General features: G+C 50.9%; 4 protein-coding genes and 1 long non-coding RNA gene across 7 annotated transcripts; 2 read left to right on the top strand and 3 right to left on the bottom strand.

The window, feature by feature from the left end:
• Positions 1–833: 833 nt before the first annotated feature.
• On the bottom strand, positions 834–4,030 carry LOC130514058 (uncharacterized). 2 transcript variants are annotated; one of them, XM_057013422.1, is made up of 4 exons: positions 3,652–4,030; positions 1,252–3,120; positions 1,069–1,170; positions 834–990 (listed from the first exon to the last, which is right to left on the bottom strand). In XM_057013422.1, the coding sequence occupies exons 1-4, from the start codon at positions 3,890–3,892 to the stop codon at positions 962–964; spliced, it is 2,241 nt and encodes a 746-aa protein (XP_056869402.1). In that variant the 5' UTR covers positions 3,893–4,030; the 3' UTR covers positions 834–961. The 2 variants fall into 2 exon arrangements, with proteins under 2 accessions (XP_056869402.1, XP_056869401.1); XM_057013421.1 differs by having other exon boundaries at positions 834–993; positions 3,652–4,028.
• Positions 4,031–4,764: 734 nt separating this feature from the next.
• Positions 4,765–7,449, bottom strand: buc (bucky ball). The gene is made up of 7 exons (XM_057013423.1): positions 7,261–7,449; positions 7,003–7,152; positions 5,513–6,820; positions 5,348–5,443; positions 5,184–5,270; positions 5,049–5,111; positions 4,765–4,980 (listed from the first exon to the last, which is right to left on the bottom strand). Exons 1-6 carry the CDS (start codon positions 7,265–7,267, stop codon positions 5,080–5,082), a joined length of 1,680 nt encoding a protein of 559 aa, XP_056869403.1. The 5' UTR covers positions 7,268–7,449; the 3' UTR covers positions 4,765–4,980; positions 5,049–5,079.
• A 285-nt stretch (positions 7,450–7,734) lies between these two features.
• On the top strand, positions 7,735–13,271 carry kbtbd2 (kelch repeat and BTB (POZ) domain containing 2). 2 transcript variants are annotated; one of them, XM_057013387.1, is made up of 4 exons: positions 7,735–7,893; positions 8,570–9,124; positions 10,077–10,242; positions 10,321–13,271. In XM_057013387.1, the coding sequence occupies exons 2-4, from the start codon at positions 8,952–8,954 to the stop codon at positions 11,878–11,880; spliced, it is 1,899 nt and encodes a 632-aa protein (XP_056869367.1). In that variant the 5' UTR covers positions 7,735–7,893; positions 8,570–8,951; the 3' UTR covers positions 11,881–13,271. The 2 variants fall into 2 exon arrangements, with proteins under 2 accessions (XP_056869367.1, XP_056869368.1); XM_057013388.1 differs by lacking the exon at positions 7,735–7,893 and adding an exon at positions 7,929–7,947.
• avl9 (AVL9 homolog (S. cerevisiase)) lies at positions 13,121–21,215 on the bottom strand. The gene is made up of 16 exons (XM_057013389.1): positions 20,920–21,215; positions 19,140–19,260; positions 18,042–18,127; positions 17,834–17,905; positions 17,654–17,743; positions 17,509–17,575; positions 17,367–17,407; positions 17,251–17,289; positions 17,105–17,174; positions 16,555–17,024; positions 16,295–16,429; positions 16,005–16,224; positions 15,799–15,916; positions 15,628–15,681; positions 14,137–14,225; positions 13,121–14,064 (listed from the first exon to the last, which is right to left on the bottom strand). Exons 1-16 carry the CDS (start codon positions 21,001–21,003, stop codon positions 13,943–13,945), a joined length of 1,878 nt encoding a protein of 625 aa, XP_056869369.1. The 5' UTR covers positions 21,004–21,215; the 3' UTR covers positions 13,121–13,942.
• Positions 19,182–20,197, top strand: LOC130514034 (uncharacterized). Its single transcript, XR_008946889.1, has 2 exons — positions 19,182–19,314; positions 19,531–20,197. It is a non-coding gene; the product is annotated as an uncharacterized LOC130514034 (long non-coding RNA).
• Positions 21,216–21,545: the final 330 nt, after the last annotated feature.

Below are 21,545 nucleotides of genomic sequence, written 5' to 3'. Positions count from 1 at the left end.
AATCTTCTCCTGTCCTGCTGAAACACGACATCCTGCTATTTACGTCGCCTCCTTAGCTGGATTTTTCACGTTTAATTTCAAAGTGTGTCCAGATGATGGTTCTGTTACGTTCAAGGCGTGAATCCATCCATTTATTATTCCTCATTCTTCCCCCCAGAGGGAATGACATTATTGGTCAGTAGTCGTTTTTACAGGTTTCGACAAGAAATAAGAATATTTTTGCTTAATAATTCAGTGTAAAATGAAACCAGTCGAGTAACACGAGCCGTACTGGGAAAATGGCCTCATCGTTACACGAATTCCTCAGGGCTTTAAATTTAGTGTCATTCTAACAAATCCCAAGTCTAAGCTAATTCCTGTTAGCCAAATCAGAAAAACACCGATACATGTGTGCGAACCACTGCTGCAGTCGCATGAGATCGCTCAGTATTCAGAGGTCAAGTGCAAACTGAGGAGCTGCGGCTTAAAGCGACGCCGTTACCAAGGTCACCTGTGTGATCCCACACCTGCACAACACCGGTTAAACACCTCGAGGTGATGAAGCGGCCACCTGAACAGCCTAAAAGGCCTTATGCTAACACCACCAGCAGCAAAGAATCAGGCAAAAACCTGTCAGATATTTGAAATTAATTTGCAATGCGTTTGAAAATGCCATCAGATTTCAGCCATCTAAATTTGGTATGTATATTAAACATGTTTGTCGATAAATTATTCAGTTATAGTCGAGTCCCGCGTTTTAAAGCCGCAGTTTGACATTCAGGTGTGGAAATACCGCCACCTAGTGGGAGATAACCGACTTACTCAAACGGGGAAAAACAGTCAAGTACGAAAAATAATGACAAATTCTGTGTTTAATTAAACAGCAATAAATAGTGCACAGTGTTTAAAATAGTGGCAATAATTTATATTAAGTGTATTTTAAAACGTGCTCCTTTGCTTTGAATTTGTGCTCTTGTGTAAATTAGCATCTTGTGTCTTTTCTGCAAGTTCCTGCTGAGAGAGAAAAAAAAAAAAAGCAAAGTCGTTATAGTTTCCAACGGGATTCTTCCATCACCTGAAGGGTCAAACCTTGTGCTCGTGCTCTCTTGTGTATATTCAAGTGTTGTGACCTGGCGTCCTTCCTGGAGGAGTCGCTGTCGTGTTTGGGAACCAGCGCTCGGCACGATTTCTCTGCAAACCGACAGTTTTGTCAAAAAAAACAAACAAAAAAAACACGCCGCGGCGTCCAGGAAAGTAACGCAAATATCTGACCTGTTTGGCGGCGGTAGCACAGCGGATCCACGTGCTTCCATTTCTCCCGGAGCGGAAGCACGGAGCAGTTCTCGTCCGTCTCCTGGATCGCGTTGCCATGGGGACAGCAGCACCGCTGGCACGGCGGCTCGTTGGGGTAGGTGCCCGGATGCGTCACCAGGTTCTGCTTCGGCGCCAGCGGCCTCTTGAGGCCTGCGGGCCTCCTGCCCGCGTCAGGACATTTTGACCCGGCGCGACTGGAGCTGTTCTCCGACGACTCCACCTCCGCGTCTCGCGCGCGACGGCGCCGGCCGACGTTGGGACAGCAGCCGTGCGTCGGTCGTTTTTTGGAATGCCGCATGCAGGCGTCACACGTTGGTAAGGGTGTGTCGTTCCTCTGGCGGAAAGGGACCGCTTTTCTTTTCAAGGCCCGACTGTCCGGTCCCGGGGAAGCGCAGACGGTTCGCTTTGTGAGACATCGGGTACAAAGTGGATCCCTTTTGGAACCGGGATCAAATGAGTTCTCGCTGTAGTAATTTCTTCTGAGGCAACACTCGTGATCCGACAGGCTCCTCCGGTCTTTAGGTTTGTACCTCTGCTTTGGAAGGTGACCCATCGTTGGTTCCTTGCACTCCGGGTCCAGCTTCCGTCTTCTGGACGGCAGCTCTGAACTGTTCTGGATCACCGGGAACCTGCTGCGGTAGCGGACGCTTTCAAAGTCTGCTAGCCAGCTCGCCGAGGGGAGGTAGGCAGGCAGCGATTCGAAGGACGAGTCCTGATGATCCAGGATTCCGATGTCGTTCCCGTCCCGGTTTTCCTCATCCAGCTGGGGTGGATCCTCCAACATCAGCAGATAGGGCTCATCCGAGTTTGTCTCCTGTGCTGTAGCCTCCAAGGTACCAGGAGTATCCGCCAGGACAGGGTTCTCGGCTTCAGACGCCACGCGAGGGGGACCAGGCGACCCGTTTCCTTTGGAGGGAGGCTCCGCCCTGATCTGTGGACCTTCAGGTCCGGGACTCTCAGCCGGCCTCTGGTCGTAAGAGTCTGGATACTCGGTTTTAATGAGGGATTCAGAGGAAGGAATGAGAGTTTCCTCTGCCGACCAGACCATGGATTCCATCTTCCTCAGCTGGTCCAGATACTTTGGACCGAAGGGCAGTTGAATCTTGGATGTCGCGGTCACACCTTTCTCGCCACATTGACCATCTCTGGAAGACTCCTCCTCCAATGGTGGGATCTTCCCACCATTGTTGGGCGCCCCGACCAACAGGATATCAGGACACGCCCTTAGAGCCTGTTCAGACGGGTCCTCGGGGAGGCCCGGAGCGTTGTCCATGGCACGATCTTGCGGCACAGAGCCACACTGGACCAGATCCCGGGAGAAGCTGTGAGAAACCCCCGTGGTCTCGTGGGAGCGGAGGAGCTGCATTCCAACCGGCGTGGTGCAGCATTCAATCCTCACCTCCTCTGTCTGGATCACAAAGCTGCCATTGGTTGGCGCTCTGGTGGCAGGAGGCGCCATCGCGTCTTTCAGCGCCGCAGACTGATCGTTCTTCTGAACGGTCGCGGCTGGTGACATCAGCTGACTGCTGGGAGGACTGGAACTGCTGGAGAAGCTGGCAGAGGCCTCCAGCTCGGTGGTCCTGGGGTTGCTTGTCCTCTTCGCACCGGACGGCGGCTCGGTTTGAACCTCGGAGTTGGTCATTTCTCGGGTCTGGCCGTTGTGCTGGTAGCGGAACCTCCGGGATTGGTAGGCCATGGTCTGGTAATACTGGGGGTTGAGCATGCGCCTGTAGTCCATCAGGTGGAGATGCGTATGTGGAACCACAAAGCTGGGTGGCTCCATGTACGGATATGACTGGTAACTGGGCATCACTGGCATTCCATAACCTATAAAGTAATAAAAATAACAGTTGGTAGAGACTCCACAGGTCTAAGACATTCATTCAATCGAGTTTTGGGGCCCAGTTCTTTGTGGTGAAGAAGCAGTTTAAAGTGGCATAAACCTAAATTTAGCTCATGGGTTTCAATTTTTCTGCAAGTGGTAAATTTGGATCAGTTGCTTCCTTCCAGGATCCACAAAGGAGAAGACAAAATGGCTGGAATGATGGCTGCAATCACGCACGTGAACTTCTGGCCCTGAGCAGAGTTCCAATGTTCCAGGCGACCACTAGGTGGCGGTAATTCGCCTTTAATTCACCTGCCGTTCTTTACCTGCTAAACTCCAGAGTGTCATTTGTGGTTAAGGCGATAGTATCATGCGTAAAGCTGATGAAAATGCTAATATTTAGCACTTATCCAATTTCTATCAGAACAAGTGATGAGAGATTTCTTGCTTTAAAGTTTGGATGATGCCACAAAGAACACAGAGCTTTCTACAGGAGAACCTCAGTGCTGTAGCCACTCGGTTCCGACACTCACCAGGATAATTATAGTACGGGTTGTAGGGCATCGGCATTGGGACCGACCACTGCAGAGGCAAGTATGGCTGCGACGGCTGGATGTAGAAGAAAGGTTTGTGGTGCTGCTCCTCAGGCCGGGAGGCTCCCGAAGCTCCATTAGCTCCCTGCTGGGCTCCTGGGCCCTGATGAACTCCATGTGGATGGTCTGGACCTCGAGGGCCCAGACCAAAGGGTTGTTGCATGGTACACGTGGCCGCCATGAGACGAGAACTGACCTTGGAATATTTGTTGAACGTCAACCAGCTGGTTTTAAAGCGTTCCCTTCAACAGAACTCTGACTTTTCCTACTCCAGACACTTTCTTTTAGAAGGTTCCTCTCAAGGGTGGGGACGCAGATAGAGCGTCGTTTGTCAAACAATGCGCCGATTGGCTGGATTCGAGGGGATCGTTATCCAATCGGAGTCCAGAGGCTGAAGCAGGGTCGTCGTCTCAGCTGAGGAAATAGAGCAGACACAGGTGGAAGTGGATTCTTGATCCCTCTGTGTTCTGAGCTCTGATTGGCTGTTCGTCCAAGCCATTAAATCCACTCTTGTGACAGAGAAAAGCATTTGAGGGGCGACTCTGACATGTCGTCACCTCTGTTGCACTATTTTAACTCCAGTCTGAAGGTAGAAATATGAAAAATTCTGATTGTAATGTTGTCATAGCTACAAGCGGAACATTGGCTGGACGTCCAGCAGGTCAACTCACATCTGACATGTAGTTTCAGTTAGTGAACATTAACTTTTATTGACTTAACTTTATTCCAGAAAGAATGATTTAGCTTATCGGAGCGTTATTTCTCCGGCTTACATGCAGCCAGTTGAGCAAAAGTGTGGCTATTATTCAGTTTTTAGGCTAACGTTCAGTGAGACGCGATCCGACTTTAGTTTCAGAATAATCAAAAAATGGCGTTTTCCTGTTGTGGAACAAATGGATGATTTTTGGACGTCATCTGAAGATAATGGAGCTTCATTTTGAACATTTCCTTTAATTCTCTGCCCTCGTTGTCTTTTAGCGTTAAAATAGAGAAACATTAACGCAGAGTGGAACTGGACAACAATGGAAATGTGAGACAGCAAAAATGACTGACGACGGTTAAATAATGTCATTTATTGGACTGACCCCAAGGTGGCGCACCACAACCTTTCCTTCCTCTGGTGAAACTCAAATCACAATTAGTGTTTTTTTTACTTTTTTAAATTTTTTTTCCTCTCTAAACAAAAAGTGCCCTTCCATCAGTGCATTACACCTTGTGACGTAAATACGAATCCCTCGTAAACAAAAAAAACACCATTTTAGGGGGGACCTGCGGGGAGAGAAAAGGCCGTTAAAACACATCGCCATCGACACTGAAGACTCAAACTTTTCACCTACAGTTCAAAACAAATTCAGTCTGAAGCACATCTCAACATCTGGAGTCGCCTCTTCTGATGGAGCCTGGAAAAGCACATCAAACCAGATTTAGTGTGACCCCCCCCACGTCTGAGTTAAAGGTCCTACGCACGCCACCTCGGTCCCAGTGCGGCGGGGGAGGCGGCGGCTCATCCTCCTCGTCTCTCGGCCTGTGATACATCACCTTCCTCAGGGTGCTCATCTCTATCAGAAACCATCAAGAGTCCAATCACAGATTCGAGCAAGTGTTCTTTCAGTGACACTGAAGAAGACCTTATCACCTTGGCGTTGGGCCATGGGCCTCCTCCTGGGGATCACGCCAGCGTCCCCCCACCGGCCTGAATCGGACGGGGGAAGAGCTTCTCTGCCGAGTCTTTCTGTAAAAGAGTTCCCAACATCAGCACACGACCACCGTGTTCCCCGAGGTCTTGTCCAGGACGACCTACCCTGACATGTCCCACGCTGCAGATCGTTGCTCTCCTCTGGATTCTCTTCAGACACCTCCAGCTTCAGGGCTGGACCCTCCTCCGGATTTGCAGGATCCGCTGGATCCTCGTATTGACCTCTCTTATAGGCAGCTTTAGTCACATGCCGTGGCAGCGCGGAATGGCACTTCCTGGGTACCACGTGCTTCCTGACGACCACCCTGACGGGCTGCTCACAGCCTTGTCCATATTGGCTGTCTTCGTCAGAGTCTCCGCCTTCATCCCAGCACGTCCTGTGGCCTTTACCGCGGGACGCCACCTTTGTGAGGTTCTTCCCACAGCAGGCGCACACATACCTCTTTGAGCCCCCCAGCCACACTTCCTCGACTTCCTCTGCGGCTCGCGGAGACCTGCTCACGACTTCCACGAGCCTCCGGCCCGCGTACACACGTTTGGGGTAAAGGTCGGCATCGTCCAGGTCTGTGGAGAAGATGTCCTCTCTGGAGGACAGCTCGTCCAAGGACGGGCTGAGAACGCTCATGCGCTCGTGAGTGCTGCGCATGGACAGGTAGCTGTAGCGTTGGCCGGCGGCCTGATCCTCGGTGGCTAAAATGCTCTCAAAGGGAAGCTTGATGATCTGGTAGTCTTGATCGGCTCCCTGTCGTTCCGCTTTCGGGCCTTTGTCATCATGTTCGGCGTCTTGTCGCCCTGGCTGGCTGGAGGCCAATTTGGCTGGTCTCAGCAGCTCGTTTGGGACACTTAGAGGAGTCACCGAAGTACTTGTCTGGATATCCGAGACCTCTCCTGGCTGCTGAGAGCACTCTTCGTGAACTGAAGAGCTATCAAGTGGCAAATCTTCCTCCAGTCCTCCTGACCAGCTCAGGGGATCGTGGCTCCGATTGCTGGACTCGGCGTCATACACCGCCACTGCAGAATCGCTGCATGTCGTGCTCACGGAGCCCAAACAGCTAGCTTCAGGTACCAAAGGCAAGGCGTCAGCCTCCTCTTCACTCTTCTTCTCATCAGCAGGTGAAAAAATCCCAGAGGACTGAGAGGCCACACCCGAGTCCAGCTCCCGAATCTTACCCAGACACTCGATCAGCTTGTTCACAGCATCACTGGGATCCGTCTGAGCCTCTGAACAGGCCATCTCTCGACAGGGTTGGGAGCAATGCTGCCGAGGGGGGACGTCGCTCCAGGCAGGGGCGGGATGGCGGGGCTCAAACACTCGCCTGTGATCCACTGGGTATACTGGGCCAGGTGGGTAAACAAACCCAGGATAATGCATGTACATGTAAGGGTGAACGGCAGGACGTCCAAAGTTAAAACCTGGGAAGTGGAAAAGTAGAGACCTTCATCTTGACTTAACATTCATATCAACTTGACACAGTTAAAGAGCGGTAACCAACGTAGCAGAAGTATTAAACCTAAACCAGTCAAGAATGCACTAAAATGGCCCGTACAGCAGGTCAAACTCAAGCAAATGAATGACAGTAAAAGCAGTTTGTTACCTCCAGGTAAACCATAGTGACTGTAGGGGTTGTTCATCTGCCAGTGCTGGTAGAGAAAATAGGGCTGAGATGGCGGCTGGACATAGAAAAATGGCCTGGAGTGATTTCTCTGCTGCCCACTGCCAAATGTGTTGGATTGTTTGCCTCCGTCTGCGGGAGGGAAAACTTTATTTTTAACCTGGATTCGCAAGCAAATATATGATCATCTACATATCAAACGTTTATGGAACGTTTTGTATAATCAAAAGGAACTTTTACCCTCCATTTTCTGTCTTTAGTGTCTTTGGTCTCAAGCAGACAGGCCTAAAACACTGCAGAGGACCGACGAGACGCGCATCTCTCAGCTCAGAACAACTTACAAGCGCGTTTTACAGTCAGAATTGTGATAAACACAAGTAAAAGAGGCTTCCCTGTCACAAGGCTGTTCTACTAACAAAGGCTGCGCCGCCTCCGCTCGTCAGTCAAATAGAAAACAGCTGCTGCAGCTGCGACCCTGCGCGTCCACAAATTAGAATCACTGGTGTCGTTCCAAACGTATGTGGCACGTTCTCACATAAATACAAAGAATACAAAATATGTTGTTTTAATGCTGGGTCCAGTTAAGCGATCAAAGATTCGATGAGAAAACATTTTAAGGCTGTGTAGACACATCTGTCCTGCAGGGGTCGCTGTTTTCCCTTGAAACAGGCGCAGCCCCATGGAGGTACGCGCATGCGCAGTTTTCTAATTTGGCCTCATTTTCAGGCACTAATGATGCGCTGGAAGGTTGTCTGCTTCCATCGTTTCGAGACAACACTAATGTTTAATTTAGGCGCGAACAGCTTATTCGACAGGTCCTGACGAGAAAAGCCTCCGTGACGGCGTCATATATGCATTTGGGCCACATTCACAGTAAGAAAGGGTTTTGGTGGATAAAATGGTTCACTTGAAATGTGGCTCATTCAGGTAGCTAACCTACGTCTAGCTACTTAGCGGTTAGCATGGTAGCCGTTCTGCTAGCAGTGTGATTGCTTTGTATTTTCAGGGACGTATATATCTGCCCTTCGTGTCTAATTTGCGACAGTTTTGCAGTGACGACTTGATGACGGTAGCTACGCGACTCTAATAGTCAGGGAGCGGACGTCAACACAAAGCTAGCGTGTTAGCTACCGGGGTTAGCCGTTACGTTACCCCGGAACTACGGAGCCCAGTGAGGCTAACGTTGCTAACTGGTATCAGGTCTTCACACATGAGCTGGTGTTATAACTATAGTTGTATCCGTTTTTTATTATCAAAGGCCCCGTTGACCGCCTCATTTGTCGCGTAGCAAAGCTAGCTGTGCTGGGTTACCGAACCTCGGTGGCATGTGTTTTGGAGCAGGCCCTTCAGGCCAATATTATCGGGCTTGTTTTGCATAATAGACGTGATAAAAAGAGGAAAAAATCAACCAACAGAATGAGAGAAAGAAACACGCGAACAGGGTTCATGCTAATGAATTGCTACCAATGGATCTAGAAGTTTCTATGTGTTAATATTTCTGTGTAGCTCTGTATTTATACATATTTATATGTGTTTCTGTGTGTTTCAGAGCAGCGCTGATGTAGCAGTGACGTGAGCTCGTGGTGTTTTCTCCTCTACCTCCACCACCTTGGTGCACCAGCTCTGCCCCTCCCTCACCTGGGCCCCCTCCACTTGACCCTTGACCCTTGACTCTGGCGCTCGGACACTACAGCAGCTGCCAACGTCTCATCTTTCATCACCATCGGCTCGTCTTCGACGGGAAAAGACAACATTTTGTCCTCGGAGATCATCAGAACACCTCCACACGTGCTGGTGGGGGTGTAGAAGAACTGCCCCCTCCTCTTCAGTTTTTCTGGAATATTTCTTTTTCGTTTCTCCTGGTTGGTTGGAGTCCGGCTCTGCCGGCGGCGTGACTTTTGAAACTGGGGCGCGATTCATGGGATGCAACCATGTCAGATCTGGGTGAACGCAGGCCGGTCAACACAGACTACGCTGTCTCCCTGCTGGAGCAGCTCAAGTTCTTCTATGAACAGAAGTTACTGACTGATGTGGTGCTGCTGGTGGAGGACACAGAGTTTCCCTGCCACAAGATGGTCCTGGCAACGTGCAGTTCTTATTTCAGGTGGGTGCGACATCTCCAGTTAGACGTGTTAGACATCAAGCGTTGTTGTTCCCCACCAGCTCCTACAGAAGTCTACAAGCCCACATTTGGCCCAAAGCTGAAGCTGCTCGCATGCGTTGTTCCACCTCGTTGAGCGACGGTCTATTATGGACCCAACTGTACCGGGAATGCTGGAATTGGTTCCTTAAAAACATGCAGACGTCCCGCCTGCAGGGTGGAAACGGGCTGGGATTTCCTGAACAGCAAACCTCTTCTGATTTATCTTGGTGTGGGATAAAGGAATCAACTTTTAACCTGTATTCCTGCAGATGTATCCCATAAGTCCTCAGGGAGCCCTCGTGTGTGTGTGTGTGTGTGTGTGTGGGAGTGACGCAGCAGCAGCTCTGTTCTGGGAACGGTCCATCTGTACATGACAGGAGCTCCTGCTGCATTTGACCGCAGCGCCCCCCCCCCCCCCATCCCACCCAGACATTCCAAGAAAAGGTCCAGACAACCAGATATCTTCCACTCTGGTTCCCACACGCTCGTTTTCCGGTGTGAGGGCTGTTCAGGGGTGTCGCACTGCTTCCTCTGAATTCTTTCTTTCTCTCCGCCACCTCTTCTCTTGTTCTGGCACGTCTGGCTTCGGGGGGTGGGGGGGGGGGGTGACTGTGCAGCTCGTTGTGTTTGGAGAGGAAAGTCTGGTCACGTAGGTCTGGATGAGAGATGGAGAGAGGAAGAGGAGGCAGCGGAGAGGAGGGGCTGCAGGGGCATGCTTGTGGGGTTACGTAATCCCCCCTCCCCCGAGCCCACGTACCCCCGTGCAGGGCGGTTTGGTTCCAGAATCTCCTATTCTGACTGGTGTGAATAAGAATAATTCAAGTTCTAGTTTGAAACTGGGTGTTTTTAAGGTCCAATGATGGAAGAGAAGAAGAAAGTAGTGATTCCACAGTTTCTTCTCTCTGTTCTGCAGGGCGATGTTCATGAGCGGCCTTAGCGAGAGCAAACAGACCCACGTCCACCTGAAGAACGTGGACGCCACCACCCTGCAGATCATCATCACGTACGCCTACACGGGCAACCTCGCCATCAGCGACCGCACCGTGGAGCCGCTGTACGAGACGGCGTGCTTCCTACAGGTCTGCTCTCCTTTCACGCGAACGAACGACGGTGTCTGTGCACGCCGGGGCGTTGACCCGCTGACCTTCTGTCTCCAGGTGGAGGACGTCTTGCTGCAGTGCCGGGACTACCTGGTGAAGAAGATCAACGCCGAGAACTGCGTGCGCATGCTGAGCATCGGCGACCTCTTCAGCTGCCCCGAGCTGAAGCAGAGCGCCAAGCGCATGGTGGAGCACAAGTTCCCGGTGGTGTACCGGCAGGAGGCCTTCCTGCAGCTCTCCCACGAGCTGCTCATCGACGTGCTGAGCAGCGACAACCTCAACGTGGAGAAGGAGGAGACGGTGCGCGAGGCGGCCATGCTGTGGCTGGAGTACAACATGGAGGCGCGCTCGCAGCACCTGTCCTCCGTCCTCAGCCAGATCCGCATCGACGCGCTCTCCGAGGTGACGCAGCGCGCCTGGTTCCAGGGCCTGCCCCCCAACGACAAGTCGGTCGTGGTGCAGGGCCTCTACAAGTCCATGCCCAAGTTCTTCAAACCTCGCCTGGGCATGACCAAGGAGGAGATGCTCATCTTCATGGAGGCCTTGTCGGAGACGCACGGCGACGCGTACGTGATGTCCACCTCCCAGCCCACCACTGTTGTCTGTTACAGCCCGCAGGCGGAGAAGGTGTATAAGCTCAGCAACCCCCCGGGAGACCTGCAGAAAGTGGGGACCCTTGTGACGCCGGACAACGACGTGTTCATCGCCGGCGGGCAGATACCGTTCAAAAACAGCATCACGAACCACGGCAAGAGCGGCAAGATCCAGGCGGTCTTCCACTCGGTCAGCAGCTTCTTCTGGTTCGACGCCCAGCAGAACACCTGGGTCCACAAAACCCCCATGGTCTGCGCCCGGATCAAGCCCTCGCTGGTCTACTGCGACGGCTACATTTACGCCATCGGGGGGGACAACGTGGGCGGCGAGCTGAACAAGCGCACGGTGGAGCGCTACGACTGCGAGAAGGACGAGTGGACCATGATGAGCCCGCTGCCTTTCGCCTGGAACTGGAGCACCTCGGTGGTGGCCCACAACTGCATCTGGGTGATGACACACGACTTGATGTACTGCTACTTCCCCCGCGCCGACACGTGGGTGGAGATGGCGATGCGGAAGACTAGCCGCTGCTTCGCCTCCGCGGCGGCCTTCGGTGACCTCATCTTCTACATCGGCGGCCTGCACGTGGTCAGCAACTCCGGCATCCGCCTGCCGACCAGCACCATCGACGGCTCGTCCGTCACCGTGGAGATCTACGACGTCAACAAGAACGAGTGGCGCCTGGCGGCTAACATCCCCGCCAAGCGCTACTCGGACCCGTGCGTGCGCGCGGTGGTGCTGCTGAACTCGCTGTGCATCTTCATGCGCGAGACCCACATGAACGAGCGGGCCAAGTACGCCATCTATCAGTATAACTTGGAACTGGACCGCTGGTACCTGCGCCAGCCCGTGTCGGACCGGGTGCTGTGGGACCTCGGCAAAGACTTCCGCTGTGCGGTGGGAAAGCTGTACCCCTCCTGCCTGGAGGAATCCCCCTGGAAGCCCCCCACGTACCTGTTCTCGCCAGATGGCGCTGAGGAATTCGAGGTAGACGGCGAGCTGGTGATGCTCCCGCACGTATAGCTGTATCCGACCCAAACAGGAAGCTGACTGATGCTGTCTTTGATGGGGGAGGGGCCTCAGAACTGAACATTGTAGCCCACCACAGGCCTGGGGTGACCCTCACCCCCCTCCCCCATAAATCCCTTAATTTTTTCTCCGTTGAAGATTGACGTGTTCATCGAAATTAGTTAGAAAGTTATGACGGTGTTGATGCACTTAAATGGTTCTTGGAATTATAACTGTACCAAACACCCCCCCCCCCCAACTCTGGCCTCCTTCTCTTTCATCACCTTTTTTTTTTCTCTCACCGCCATTTAAACGCCACAAAGTCGCCGACTGAGGCTGCGCCTGCAAATCTGGCAGCAGGTCAGCTGACGTGAATAAAGTTTTTTTTTTTTTTAACATTTGGAGGCAAAACAAGAGTCGTAGATAAACAAGATCAGGAAAGTCACGTTCTAGATATCAAATCAGGTATTTCGGGTCCGGCGGTGGCGGAGGGGGCGGGGTTATCGTTCAAGAACAGGGGGCCGAGCGCGCGTGGGCGGCTGCAGGTCCGGTCTGCCCTCGCCGCTCCGGCCCTCTGCCCTGGCTCCTCCCCCTCGCCATCACGCCATCATGTTTCTCACCTCCGCTCAGAACCGGAACCCTTTCAGGCTCATGCATTTTTTATTATTATTATTTCCAAGCTGCTGAAATATAAATATATAGTAAAATATATATTTTTCATAGCTGTTTTAGTGTGGGGAAGAAAAGCCCCCGTCTATTTTGTATTAGTGTCATTTTTTATTTAATCTCAGACATTACTGTAGTACGAATGTGGGTAGGTTTCCATTTTCCGTATTTAGATTAAGATTTTTTTTTGTCTTTCGAGTGACTTGAGGAATCGATGCTGCTCACCGGAGGAGGAGGAGGAGGCTGGGAGTTGCCGTGGTAACGCAGCAGCAGGCGTCAGGAGGGGGGGCATAAAAATATAAGATTTAAAACTAAACATGAGCACAGGTGCTTCATGACGAAACCTAACTAGCATGTTTGGCTGCATCATATTCCTTTGGCACTGTATTTTGAATGAACGTTAATTTATTAAAAAAGTTACCAAAAACGTTCTGAAAACAGGCTGTCCGTGTTTTTGTTTGTTTGTTGGTGACAAATTGACTTTAAAATGAGATTAGAGGGGAAAATGTTTAGCCGATTTTCTTACCTGTGACCAGCCGATAGCGGAAGTGGCTATTTATTTATTTATTTTCTACCCAGAGTCTTTAAACAGGTTTAAATCAGTTTTAATTCGGCAACATCACTTTCTTCTCAAATACATTAAAAGCATCTTTCAGGAAAATATTCTGTTTTAATTCACAATACATTCTCTTAAATATAAAAGGAAAACTGATCGGAGGATTTTAAAAAAAGTAAAGAAAGCACCTCACCCCCCCCCTTCATCCCATCCGAGCAGATTTGGGAGACGACCCAACACGCGTTGAACACCAAATATTCAAATATTGACATTTATATTGTTTTCAGACAGACGCTGTAGAACAGGAGACGGCATGCTCACCACTTCCATCCAAACGCTGTTAAATATTGGAAACAGGAGGGAAACGATCCTGCAGAGACGTCACCACGAGTCGATAAGACCTCAGACAACATTGAGCTTTGATTTTGATCAGTTTCTCCCCAAATAATCATCATGTTTTAGACAACAGTTTTAAAAAAAGGCATGGGCGATGATCAGTCGAGGAGGTTTCTTCCGTCAGCAGTAACGTGATCCTTGTAACAGCGTTGGGAACCTCGGGATCAAGTGTGATTATTCAAATGTGTCATGGTGCCACCAGCATGGGCGGAAAAACACGGAGCCAAACCACCGAGCGCAGCTCACGTGTTGGGCGAAACGTTTCCACATTGGTTCACAACCAGTTGGGTTTTTAGAGGTTTTCGAGGCTCCTCCCATGTTTCCCGTGAAGGCGGCGGGGATCCGTTCGTCCAACGGGAAGAGGCTGAAATATTCTGGATTCTGATTATTGGTGCTGAGAGTTCTGTGGACCCGGGCCCGAGGCGGAGGGGAAGGTCAGCGGAACGTCTTCCTGAGGTCTCAGGGTTTGACCTCCGCGGGGGGGTCGGCCGGCGTGGTCACACCTGAAGGCTGAGCGAGTGTGGAAAACCAGGACGACATGGCAGACTTGGCGCTGGTCAAAGCTCCGCCCACAGACTGACCTGGAACAAATCGGGGGCTATTTTTAGCACCGTTTTTAGGTTCTAGCGCGTTCTCTTTTACGTTCCTCTTACCTACGACCTTCCCCGTCTGGACCACGCTCCGGCTGGTGGTCATCATGGCGTTTCCGATCTTCTTCCCTCTCTCACTGTTCTGCACCGAGCTGCGGAGGGCAGAACAACATCGTCACATCCGCTTTTGTGATTCCAACATTTCTGGTTTTTCTGGAGACAAACGTCCTCTTCCGACAGGCCTCCTCGACCCCTCCCACTGCTCCCATTACACTTTTGCATCATTCATGAGCAGCATTGTGATCAAGAATGGACAGACTGGCCTCAAATGGACCCTTGCAAACAAATAATTCACCAACTTGTCCCAGTGTCCCCAGTTTCTCCTCATCCTGCACCATCAGGGACAGAACGCAGCACGCTGGGACGGGGGGGGGACACCGTGAAGACTCAGTCTGACCTGACTGACGTATTCTGAGACGCTCAAGAGGAGTATATGGAGTCATTTAGGTGCTGATAATCGGGTTACATTCTCCTGTGGGCTGAGTGAATATTCATGGCGTTGCTGGGTTTTTATGGCTGCTTCTGTCTCCTGTGAGAATGAGGATGAACCAGTCCGTAAAGGCTCGCCGCGGAGCCGTTTATCTGCCGCCGCCGCAGCAACGACTGGAGGGAGATCAGCCCGGCCTGGCTCGATGCCCCTCCTCCGACAAAAAAGCTGAGGCAGGAAGCGAGAGGCGCGAGGCCTGCGTGGACGGGTGCCAAGCTTCCTGCCTGCAAACCCTCACTGTCGGCCTCCAAACGCTGCCAGCCCGGATCCATCCAGGGGCTCAGGGGGCGGTGGGGGTCAGTCAGGCCCCTTTAAACTCCCCCCCCTCCTGAGGATTCATCGGCACACCAGCTCTACATGCATCCCCATCCATCATTATGGAGGAAAACAACATTCCTTTTAATTGAAATCTGTAAGATAAACGTATGTCCTCAACATTAAGCTACGGTGTGTGTGTGTGTGTGTGTGTGGAGCTGGATATAAATCAGCTGGGTAACCATAGCAACAGCTCCAGCTGTGGGCGGGGTCAGCTTTCAACCAAACACTGTTCTGGCATGAAACCAGAGCTGGACTTTGGGTCTGTTTTCCAGAATGGAACTCACCCATAATTAATGACCTCAGCTGATACGAGACCCTCGCTGCCTACAACAAACACCCCAAACCGGCCCCCCCACCTTCAACCTGAGCCCAGCAAGCTCCGATAACTCCAAACATAACCGCCGACTCAAAATAAAGATGGATCACATGCTGTCATCACGTTAACAGAGTAAGTCCACGCTTCCGCGCCACTGTTGGCACCTCAGAAATGATTTTTAACATTGTTATTATCCATTAATATTCATCATTTACAACTGTTTAACTGATTAACCTCGTGTAATTATGGATGCAGGAAATGTTATTTTGTTGTTTAAGTCTCTGTGACCACAAGAGGGCAGCATCACGTGGACTGTAGTGCATTCAAGGAAGGAAGGAAGGAAGGAAGGAAGGAAGGAAGGACGAATACTCACTGTGAGAGTCGTAGCTTCACATCAGCGACACTGTACTGACCCTGGAACGGGTGCCTGCAGCACAACAAACATGACAAATGACCCCATCTCAAGCGATAAATGCTGAAGGTTTCACAAACGCATATTAAAACTGGGAACTTCCTCCCAGGAATGCTGGTAAAGCGCACATACCCGGGGGTGACGGCGACCATGGCGGGGTGCTTGTTGCTGAACCACACTCGGTAGTTGTGGGTGATCTTCCAGGCGGCCACGAAGGCGGCGCCGTAATCGGCCAGCAGCCGCTCGTTATCTGAGCGGGAAGAGTCAGAACTCGTTGAATTGGAATTACCAACCTTTCCTAGAAGTGCGGATGACAAAGCCAGGCTGAGCGTCTCTACCTTCCTGTAGGGCAGACGACAGTAGCGAGTGAAGGTAGATGACAAACTGGGACCTGATCCACTCGTCTCCGCCCTCCCAGCCCGTCCCATCGAGGAAAACATCGTCGCGGTTCTCCGTCACGTGCTTGACCAGGTAGTCGGCGAAGCGCAGATCCGCCGTGGTCAGGCTCAGCACCTTCCGGAGCTCAGGGTCCTGGATCTGGACGCTGGCTTCGTCGACCTGTGGTGGAACTCACTGGTGAGGACTAACTTACAGCTCCCATTAAATGAATGGGAGCTTCAGGACTCACATCAATAATAGCATCAGTGAGGTGCCTCTGCTGCCGAAAGAGGATGTTGGTTGCCCCGGCAACGAAGCCACGCACGGTCACGTCGGACAGAAGGTGATGCTGCTGCAGCGCCATGTAGGGCAGACAGAGGTATCCCTGACGACGGAAGGTCATAAAGGTTATGTTGTGTCTCCCTCCCACACTTAACCCAAACCTTTACCCAGTACAGCTCTCGTCTGGTCGATACCTGACATCCTGGAACCAGCGTTTCAGATATTTACCTTTGTAAAAACGGGGAGTGGCAGGCCATACTGGTCCTCCTCCAGACCAGAAACCAGCCCCTGGACGACCCCTCCCTGGCCACTGACGGCCTGCGGCTGCACGGTGATGGGGGTCTCTGGGTTGGAGTCGAAGGCAGCGTCCGTTTGCTCCTCCACAGCAGCGTCTTCAGTCCCACCTTCTTCTAAAACGCTGGGGTCCAGCGTCTCCCAGTCGCTGTCCCCCGACTCTGGTGACGTGCGTGACGCTGGTTTGAGAAGGTGGTTGTCCCCCTCCGTGCTGGGTCCAGATGACAGCTGCGTGGCGGGCTCACTGGACCCCTCCAGCTGCAGCTGCGTGTTGTCGAGGTCGGTGACGGACACGGAGACGAACTCCTCGGCTCCCGAGGCGATTTCCTCCAGACTCAAGTCCTCCGACAGGCTGCTCTTCGGCCTGTAGGAGGAGGAATCCACCAGGCCGTGCTCCATCATACCTGCTCCAATCAAAACCATCAATCTGCTGATTTCCTGTCCGTTTCCTGTTTGTTAAGAGTTAAAGAGAAGAGCTTCTGACCTGGAAACAAGGATAAGACCGTCATCAGAGCTCCAACTAGCCTGCTGACTGGAGACACGTAGAACAATACCTGCAGAGACACAAACAAGAGTCACTTCTCAAAGGTTCAGAACAGCTGAAACTGAGCCGCGCATTCGAAATCTGACCTTCTTCTCCAGCAGGATCAGCTTGAAGAGGATGAGAACCTGAAAGATACAATTAAGAAGTTACCAATAACGGTGACACAAGCCGCCTTTGACAGTTCCCGCTGCGGCTTTTCTACCTTGTGTCGAAAGTGTAATATTAAATCTCTTGGCGATAATCCTAAAGAGAGAAAACGGAGGACAAAAAAAAGACATGAAGACAAATACAGCAGGAGCTCTGCGGGGAACTGGAGGTGCCGAGTGTATTGACACGTCACCCACCGAGATAAACCTGCGAACCCTCCAGAGCAGAACCCTTCAGGGAGCCGTTCATGTGCTCGTACAGCTCCTGTGGGGCCGGACAGAGAGCTGGAGGTTAATCAATGGAGCTGAATAACAATGGGGGGGGGTCAACACCGATTCTCACCTTCAAAATGGAAATCTGGGAGAAATCTTTCTCCTCAAAGTAGGCGTGCGTGATGAGCTGCAGCTTTGCCTGGAGGAGGCCGTAGAGCGGCTGGAGGAAAAGAACCAGGAAAGTGCTGAAGCGTCCTCGTTTTTTAAAAAAACTGACCTGTTTAGGTCCTTAAAACCAGCTTCTACTCACCACTCTGCTGAGCACGCACACGCTCTTCTGAACCGTCTCCCTGGTGACGTCGGCCTGTCGGACCTTCAGGGCCTGCGGGTGAATTCAAAGCATGGAATCATCGCGCTGCCGTCACAGCGCACAAACACTGATGTGGAGCTTGGAGCGCCGGTTTAATACAGGAGCCCTGACGACATTTCTGCACAGTCTAAATATATTTATGACCCACCTTCGCTTCGATCTGCCGATAACAAGAAACTCCATAGACACACTTCCTGTCTCCGCCTAGTGGCGGCAGGTGGAAATACACAGTATCTGCAAAACAATATCAGTAAAATTTGAATGTGGACAAACACAGTCTTTAACTTTAACCTTCAACATCACTGATATCTCCAGTGAGACAACCTGCTGGACCAGTAAATGCAACTGGGGGATGCTTGAGGAGCAGTTTTTTAGTGACATTAATTCCAGTGAGCTAAAATCGCAGCTTTGCTGAATCTTCTTCACCAGCGAAAACGGATTAACGGTGATGGAAGTGGCATGAGGAGAAGACAGGATCTGGCTGCTAATGAGGTTAAGATGTGGTCTGGATGGGAGCAGCAGGGTCGCAGAGGTTGGACTGGGACGGCAGAGATTAACCAGAGCAGCAGCCACCAGGCATCTGGACAGATGCTGTGGCGCAGTCTTGATGTTAATCAGAGGAGGAGCATCTCCACCCTGTCAGAGTTCTGCTTTTATCCCTTGGCTATAATCGCTTCTGATTGTTCTGCTCGCTTCACAGACGGCAGGGGGCGCTCTAACCCCAGCTCACACAGCCACAGAGGAGCCGTCATGACAGAACCGGAGCCGTCATGACAGAACCGGGCCTGTCCTCCTGTGCCAAACATTAACAGTGACATCATCCAATAGCATCTGATTAAAGACAAGAAGAATTCTGTGGGTCTTGTGCTAGCAGGATGAAACTATCCCTCTGTGAACAACACACGTCTGGTGATTTCCACTTTAATGGCGCGTGTCGGTCACAGACTCCTGCAAAATCCTCCACTGCTCTGCTTTTAATTGCAACACACCCTGAAGCAGCAGAAGCTAATGTGAGGAAATGAGCTGCAGGGACGGATTCGGGACTCCTCACGCTACTCTTGAGAGGTTCTGGCGGCACCAGTGCAGCAGAACAATAACATGAGAGTCACAAGAGAGTTCGTCCGCTATCGACTCAGTTCCGCTGTCGGTTTACATCCCATTTGAGCCACACAAAACAGATTTTTAATTATTGTTTTGTTCTTTTTCATTTGTCTTTGAGTCATTCCTAAATTCAGAGACTCCCTACCTTCCTGGTAGTTGTGCGCCCCATCAGGAAGAGCCAGGAACGGGAGATACTTCCACTCGTCCGGCAGGACGTTGCTGTCGTGACCTTCGTCCGGCATCAGCGGAGGGTACGAAAACTCAACCTGACGGTGGAAAGAGACCTCAGCTGATCTGGAGTTTTCTGTCTTGTGCTTGAGGTGATTTGTAGCCTAAAACTTAACATATCCGTTACTCCTTTTTATTAACAAACTTAGTAATATTGAGCAATGTCAATAACGTAGCAATAACACGGCAGACAGTAATCAGCCTCCAACCAGAACAACCGGCTTGTACTACACACACACACACACACACACACACACACACACGGACTATGATTCACTCTTGGAGGATAAACGTGTGTATTCCCTCAGGGCGGGGCACTACCACTGACACTCTGAACAGAAACACGCCCTCGTCTGCAGACACAGATGGACAACAGGTGAATAAAGGGGCCGTCCTAGGAGGTGTCCCCCACCGAGACGGGAGCTCAATCTGATACCCAGCTGGAGACCACTGACCCCGATCAAATAACCTCCGCTGCCCCGAGGTAACGGAGGGAGGACAAAGAGCGCACGCTCTCTGCCAAGTCCCTTTTTTGCTGCAGAAATGGGCCTTTTATATCTGTGCGCTGAACAGCAGCTGCCTGTTAACGAGGCCACGAATCCTCTGTGTGTTCAGAGCTCAGACAGATGGAGCGCAGCGACAACAAGGAGGAGCTGCCGTCAGCTCAGCTCAGGGGATTCGAGGAAATCCATTAAGGTGCACAGTCACTTCTGCTAATTAGCAGGTATTAAATGCTGCTGGGGTCTCACTGGGGATAAAAGGCCAATATTTTAAGAACAAAATAAGTGTAAAACGTGACATTTAGCTGTGAGATTGTTGGTTAGCTGAAGTGAATCCTCGTCTGTTTGAAAATCCAGACATATTTGATGTGACTGGTTTGTTTAATCGGAATCAGAAGTAATCACATGCCGACACTCTGCAGCTCCAGGCGGATTTAAAAATGTCTCCAGTAATAAACATCATTTGCAAGCAGAAGAGTGGATGTTTGCTGGTTGCAGCCCTAAATTTGTAGTTGAACATGTTGCCCTCTTACAGCGCAGGGCTCCTATAACTGTATGTAAACATTAATTATGAATGATCACAAGGTATGTGAGCAACAGGACTGAAAACTAATTTCAGCAAATACAAGAAAATAGTCTCTTCATAGACTCACTACAAAGAACTTGTTACATATGTTAATTCACCTGTTTTGCCTTATCTTGTCTTATTTTGCATAGAAATATAAATTTCACTTCAGATACAGTAACATTACAAGGGCCCTCCAGCCCAGACAATTAATGCGTTCTATGTGTCTTTTAAACACCAGGGCACCCGGATCTACCCACCGATGATTACTGTTCTTGACCAGAACTACATTTTCATAATTATCTGCCGACTCGTAATCAGTCTGGTCACGAGGAAAAGAGGGCAATTAAAGCAGAGCTGCAGAAGGAAGAGATGTGCATGCAGCAGAACAACGTTACATAACCATGAGAGCTCAGAGCCAAGAACTGATGTTAAATGCAACCTCTCCACACTGCATGCCAGGGTATCTTATCGTCACGTCATTGACCTGAGTGCTCACAGACAGGTAAACGGACGACCACACGGGTTCAAAAACTGTTTCAAACTACATAGATTTTATTGGTCTTATCAGTCAATTTGGAATGATCTAGCTAATTGTTGGCTGTGCTAACACAGGACAACGGTTCGCGTACCTGACAGCCCTTCTTGTGGTGAAATCCAACGACCACGATATGCAGCACCGGTCCCTTCACCTCGTCTCTGCCTTGGGACTCCATTCCTACCCCCAAGCCGATGTCCGGGCTGCGCCGCACTGCTTTAGCCTCGGAGAGGGGTCACCGCAGTGAACGAAACCAGGTTTTCTCCAGCTACTGTGAATCGATGTGTCCAAAACAGTCAGGCACGGTCATAACACGGCCACAGCTGCGATCTCTTCCGCCTCGTCCAACACCACCAAATGTGACCTGCGTTGAGAGAGTTCTCCGCGTACTTCCGCGTTCGTCGTTTACCTCCTCTACAACATGAGCCATTCATGGCTCAGAAAAAAAGGGGGAGGGTTTTACTCGACTTCATCCGCCATTGAGTATCGATTGTTCGCTCAGCTTGCATTCAAGGGGGGGGAGATAAGTTGTAACTTAAAAAGAAACGACGTTTTCATATTTCTGCAAAAACAATATCCTACCACATGAAGGACCGTGATGAGAATATATCCAAAAAAAAATTTTTTTTTTTAATGGACAAATAAATTACTACATTTTAAAAACCGAATTATAGACTTACCGACTTTGTCGCGCGTTTGACCTACACGGATAACTATCTT

This window comes from Takifugu flavidus, chromosome 17, assembly GCF_003711565.1.
Source record: "Takifugu flavidus isolate HTHZ2018 chromosome 17, ASM371156v2, whole genome shotgun sequence".
Taxonomy (NCBI): Eukaryota; Metazoa; Chordata; class Actinopteri; order Tetraodontiformes; family Tetraodontidae; genus Takifugu; species Takifugu flavidus.
The sequence above is the reverse complement of the archived record's forward strand: the minus strand, read 5'-3'. Positions and strand labels throughout refer to the sequence as shown.

Excerpts from the sequence above, each read along its gene's own strand:
- avl9 (XM_057013389.1), bottom strand. The coding sequence starts at position 21,003 with ATGGAGTCCCAAGGCAGAGACGAGGTGAAGGGACCGGTGCTGCATATC. Across the intron at positions 17,906-18,041 it reads ATCGGCAGATCGAAGCGAAG|GCCCTGAAGGTCCGACAGGC; the intron begins GTGGGTCATAAA and ends ATTCACCCGCAG. Across the intron at positions 17,576-17,653 it reads CCCAGATTTCCATTTTGAAG|GAGCTGTACGAGCACATGAA; the intron begins GTGAGAATCGGT and ends CCGGCCCCACAG.
- buc (XM_057013423.1), bottom strand. Across the intron at positions 5,271-5,347 it reads GCCCATGGCCCAACGCCAAG|AGATGAGCACCCTGAGGAAG; the intron begins GTGATAAGGTCT and ends GGTTTCTGATAG. Across the intron at positions 5,112-5,183 it reads CCCGCCGCACTGGGACCGAG|GCTCCATCAGAAGAGGCGAC; the intron begins GTGGCGTGCGTA and ends GTGCTTTTCCAG.
- kbtbd2 (XM_057013387.1), top strand. The coding sequence starts at position 8,952 with ATGTCAGATCTGGGTGAACGCAGGCCGGTCAACACAGACTACGCTGTC. Across the intron at positions 9,125-10,076 it reads ACGTGCAGTTCTTATTTCAG|GGCGATGTTCATGAGCGGCC; the intron begins GTGGGTGCGACA and ends TCTGTTCTGCAG. Across the intron at positions 10,243-10,320 it reads AGACGGCGTGCTTCCTACAG|GTGGAGGACGTCTTGCTGCA; the intron begins GTCTGCTCTCCT and ends TTCTGTCTCCAG.
- LOC130514058 (XM_057013421.1), bottom strand. The coding sequence starts at position 3,892 with ATGGCGGCCACGTGTACCATGCAACAACCCTTTGGTCTGGGCCCTCGA. Across the intron at positions 3,121-3,651 it reads CCCGTACTATAATTATCCTG|GTTATGGAATGCCAGTGATG; the intron begins GTGAGTGTCGGA and ends ATTACTTTATAG. Across the intron at positions 994-1,068 it reads CAAGAGAGCACGAGCACAAG|CAGGAACTTGCAGAAAAGAC; the intron begins GTTTGACCCTTC and ends TTTCTCTCTCAG.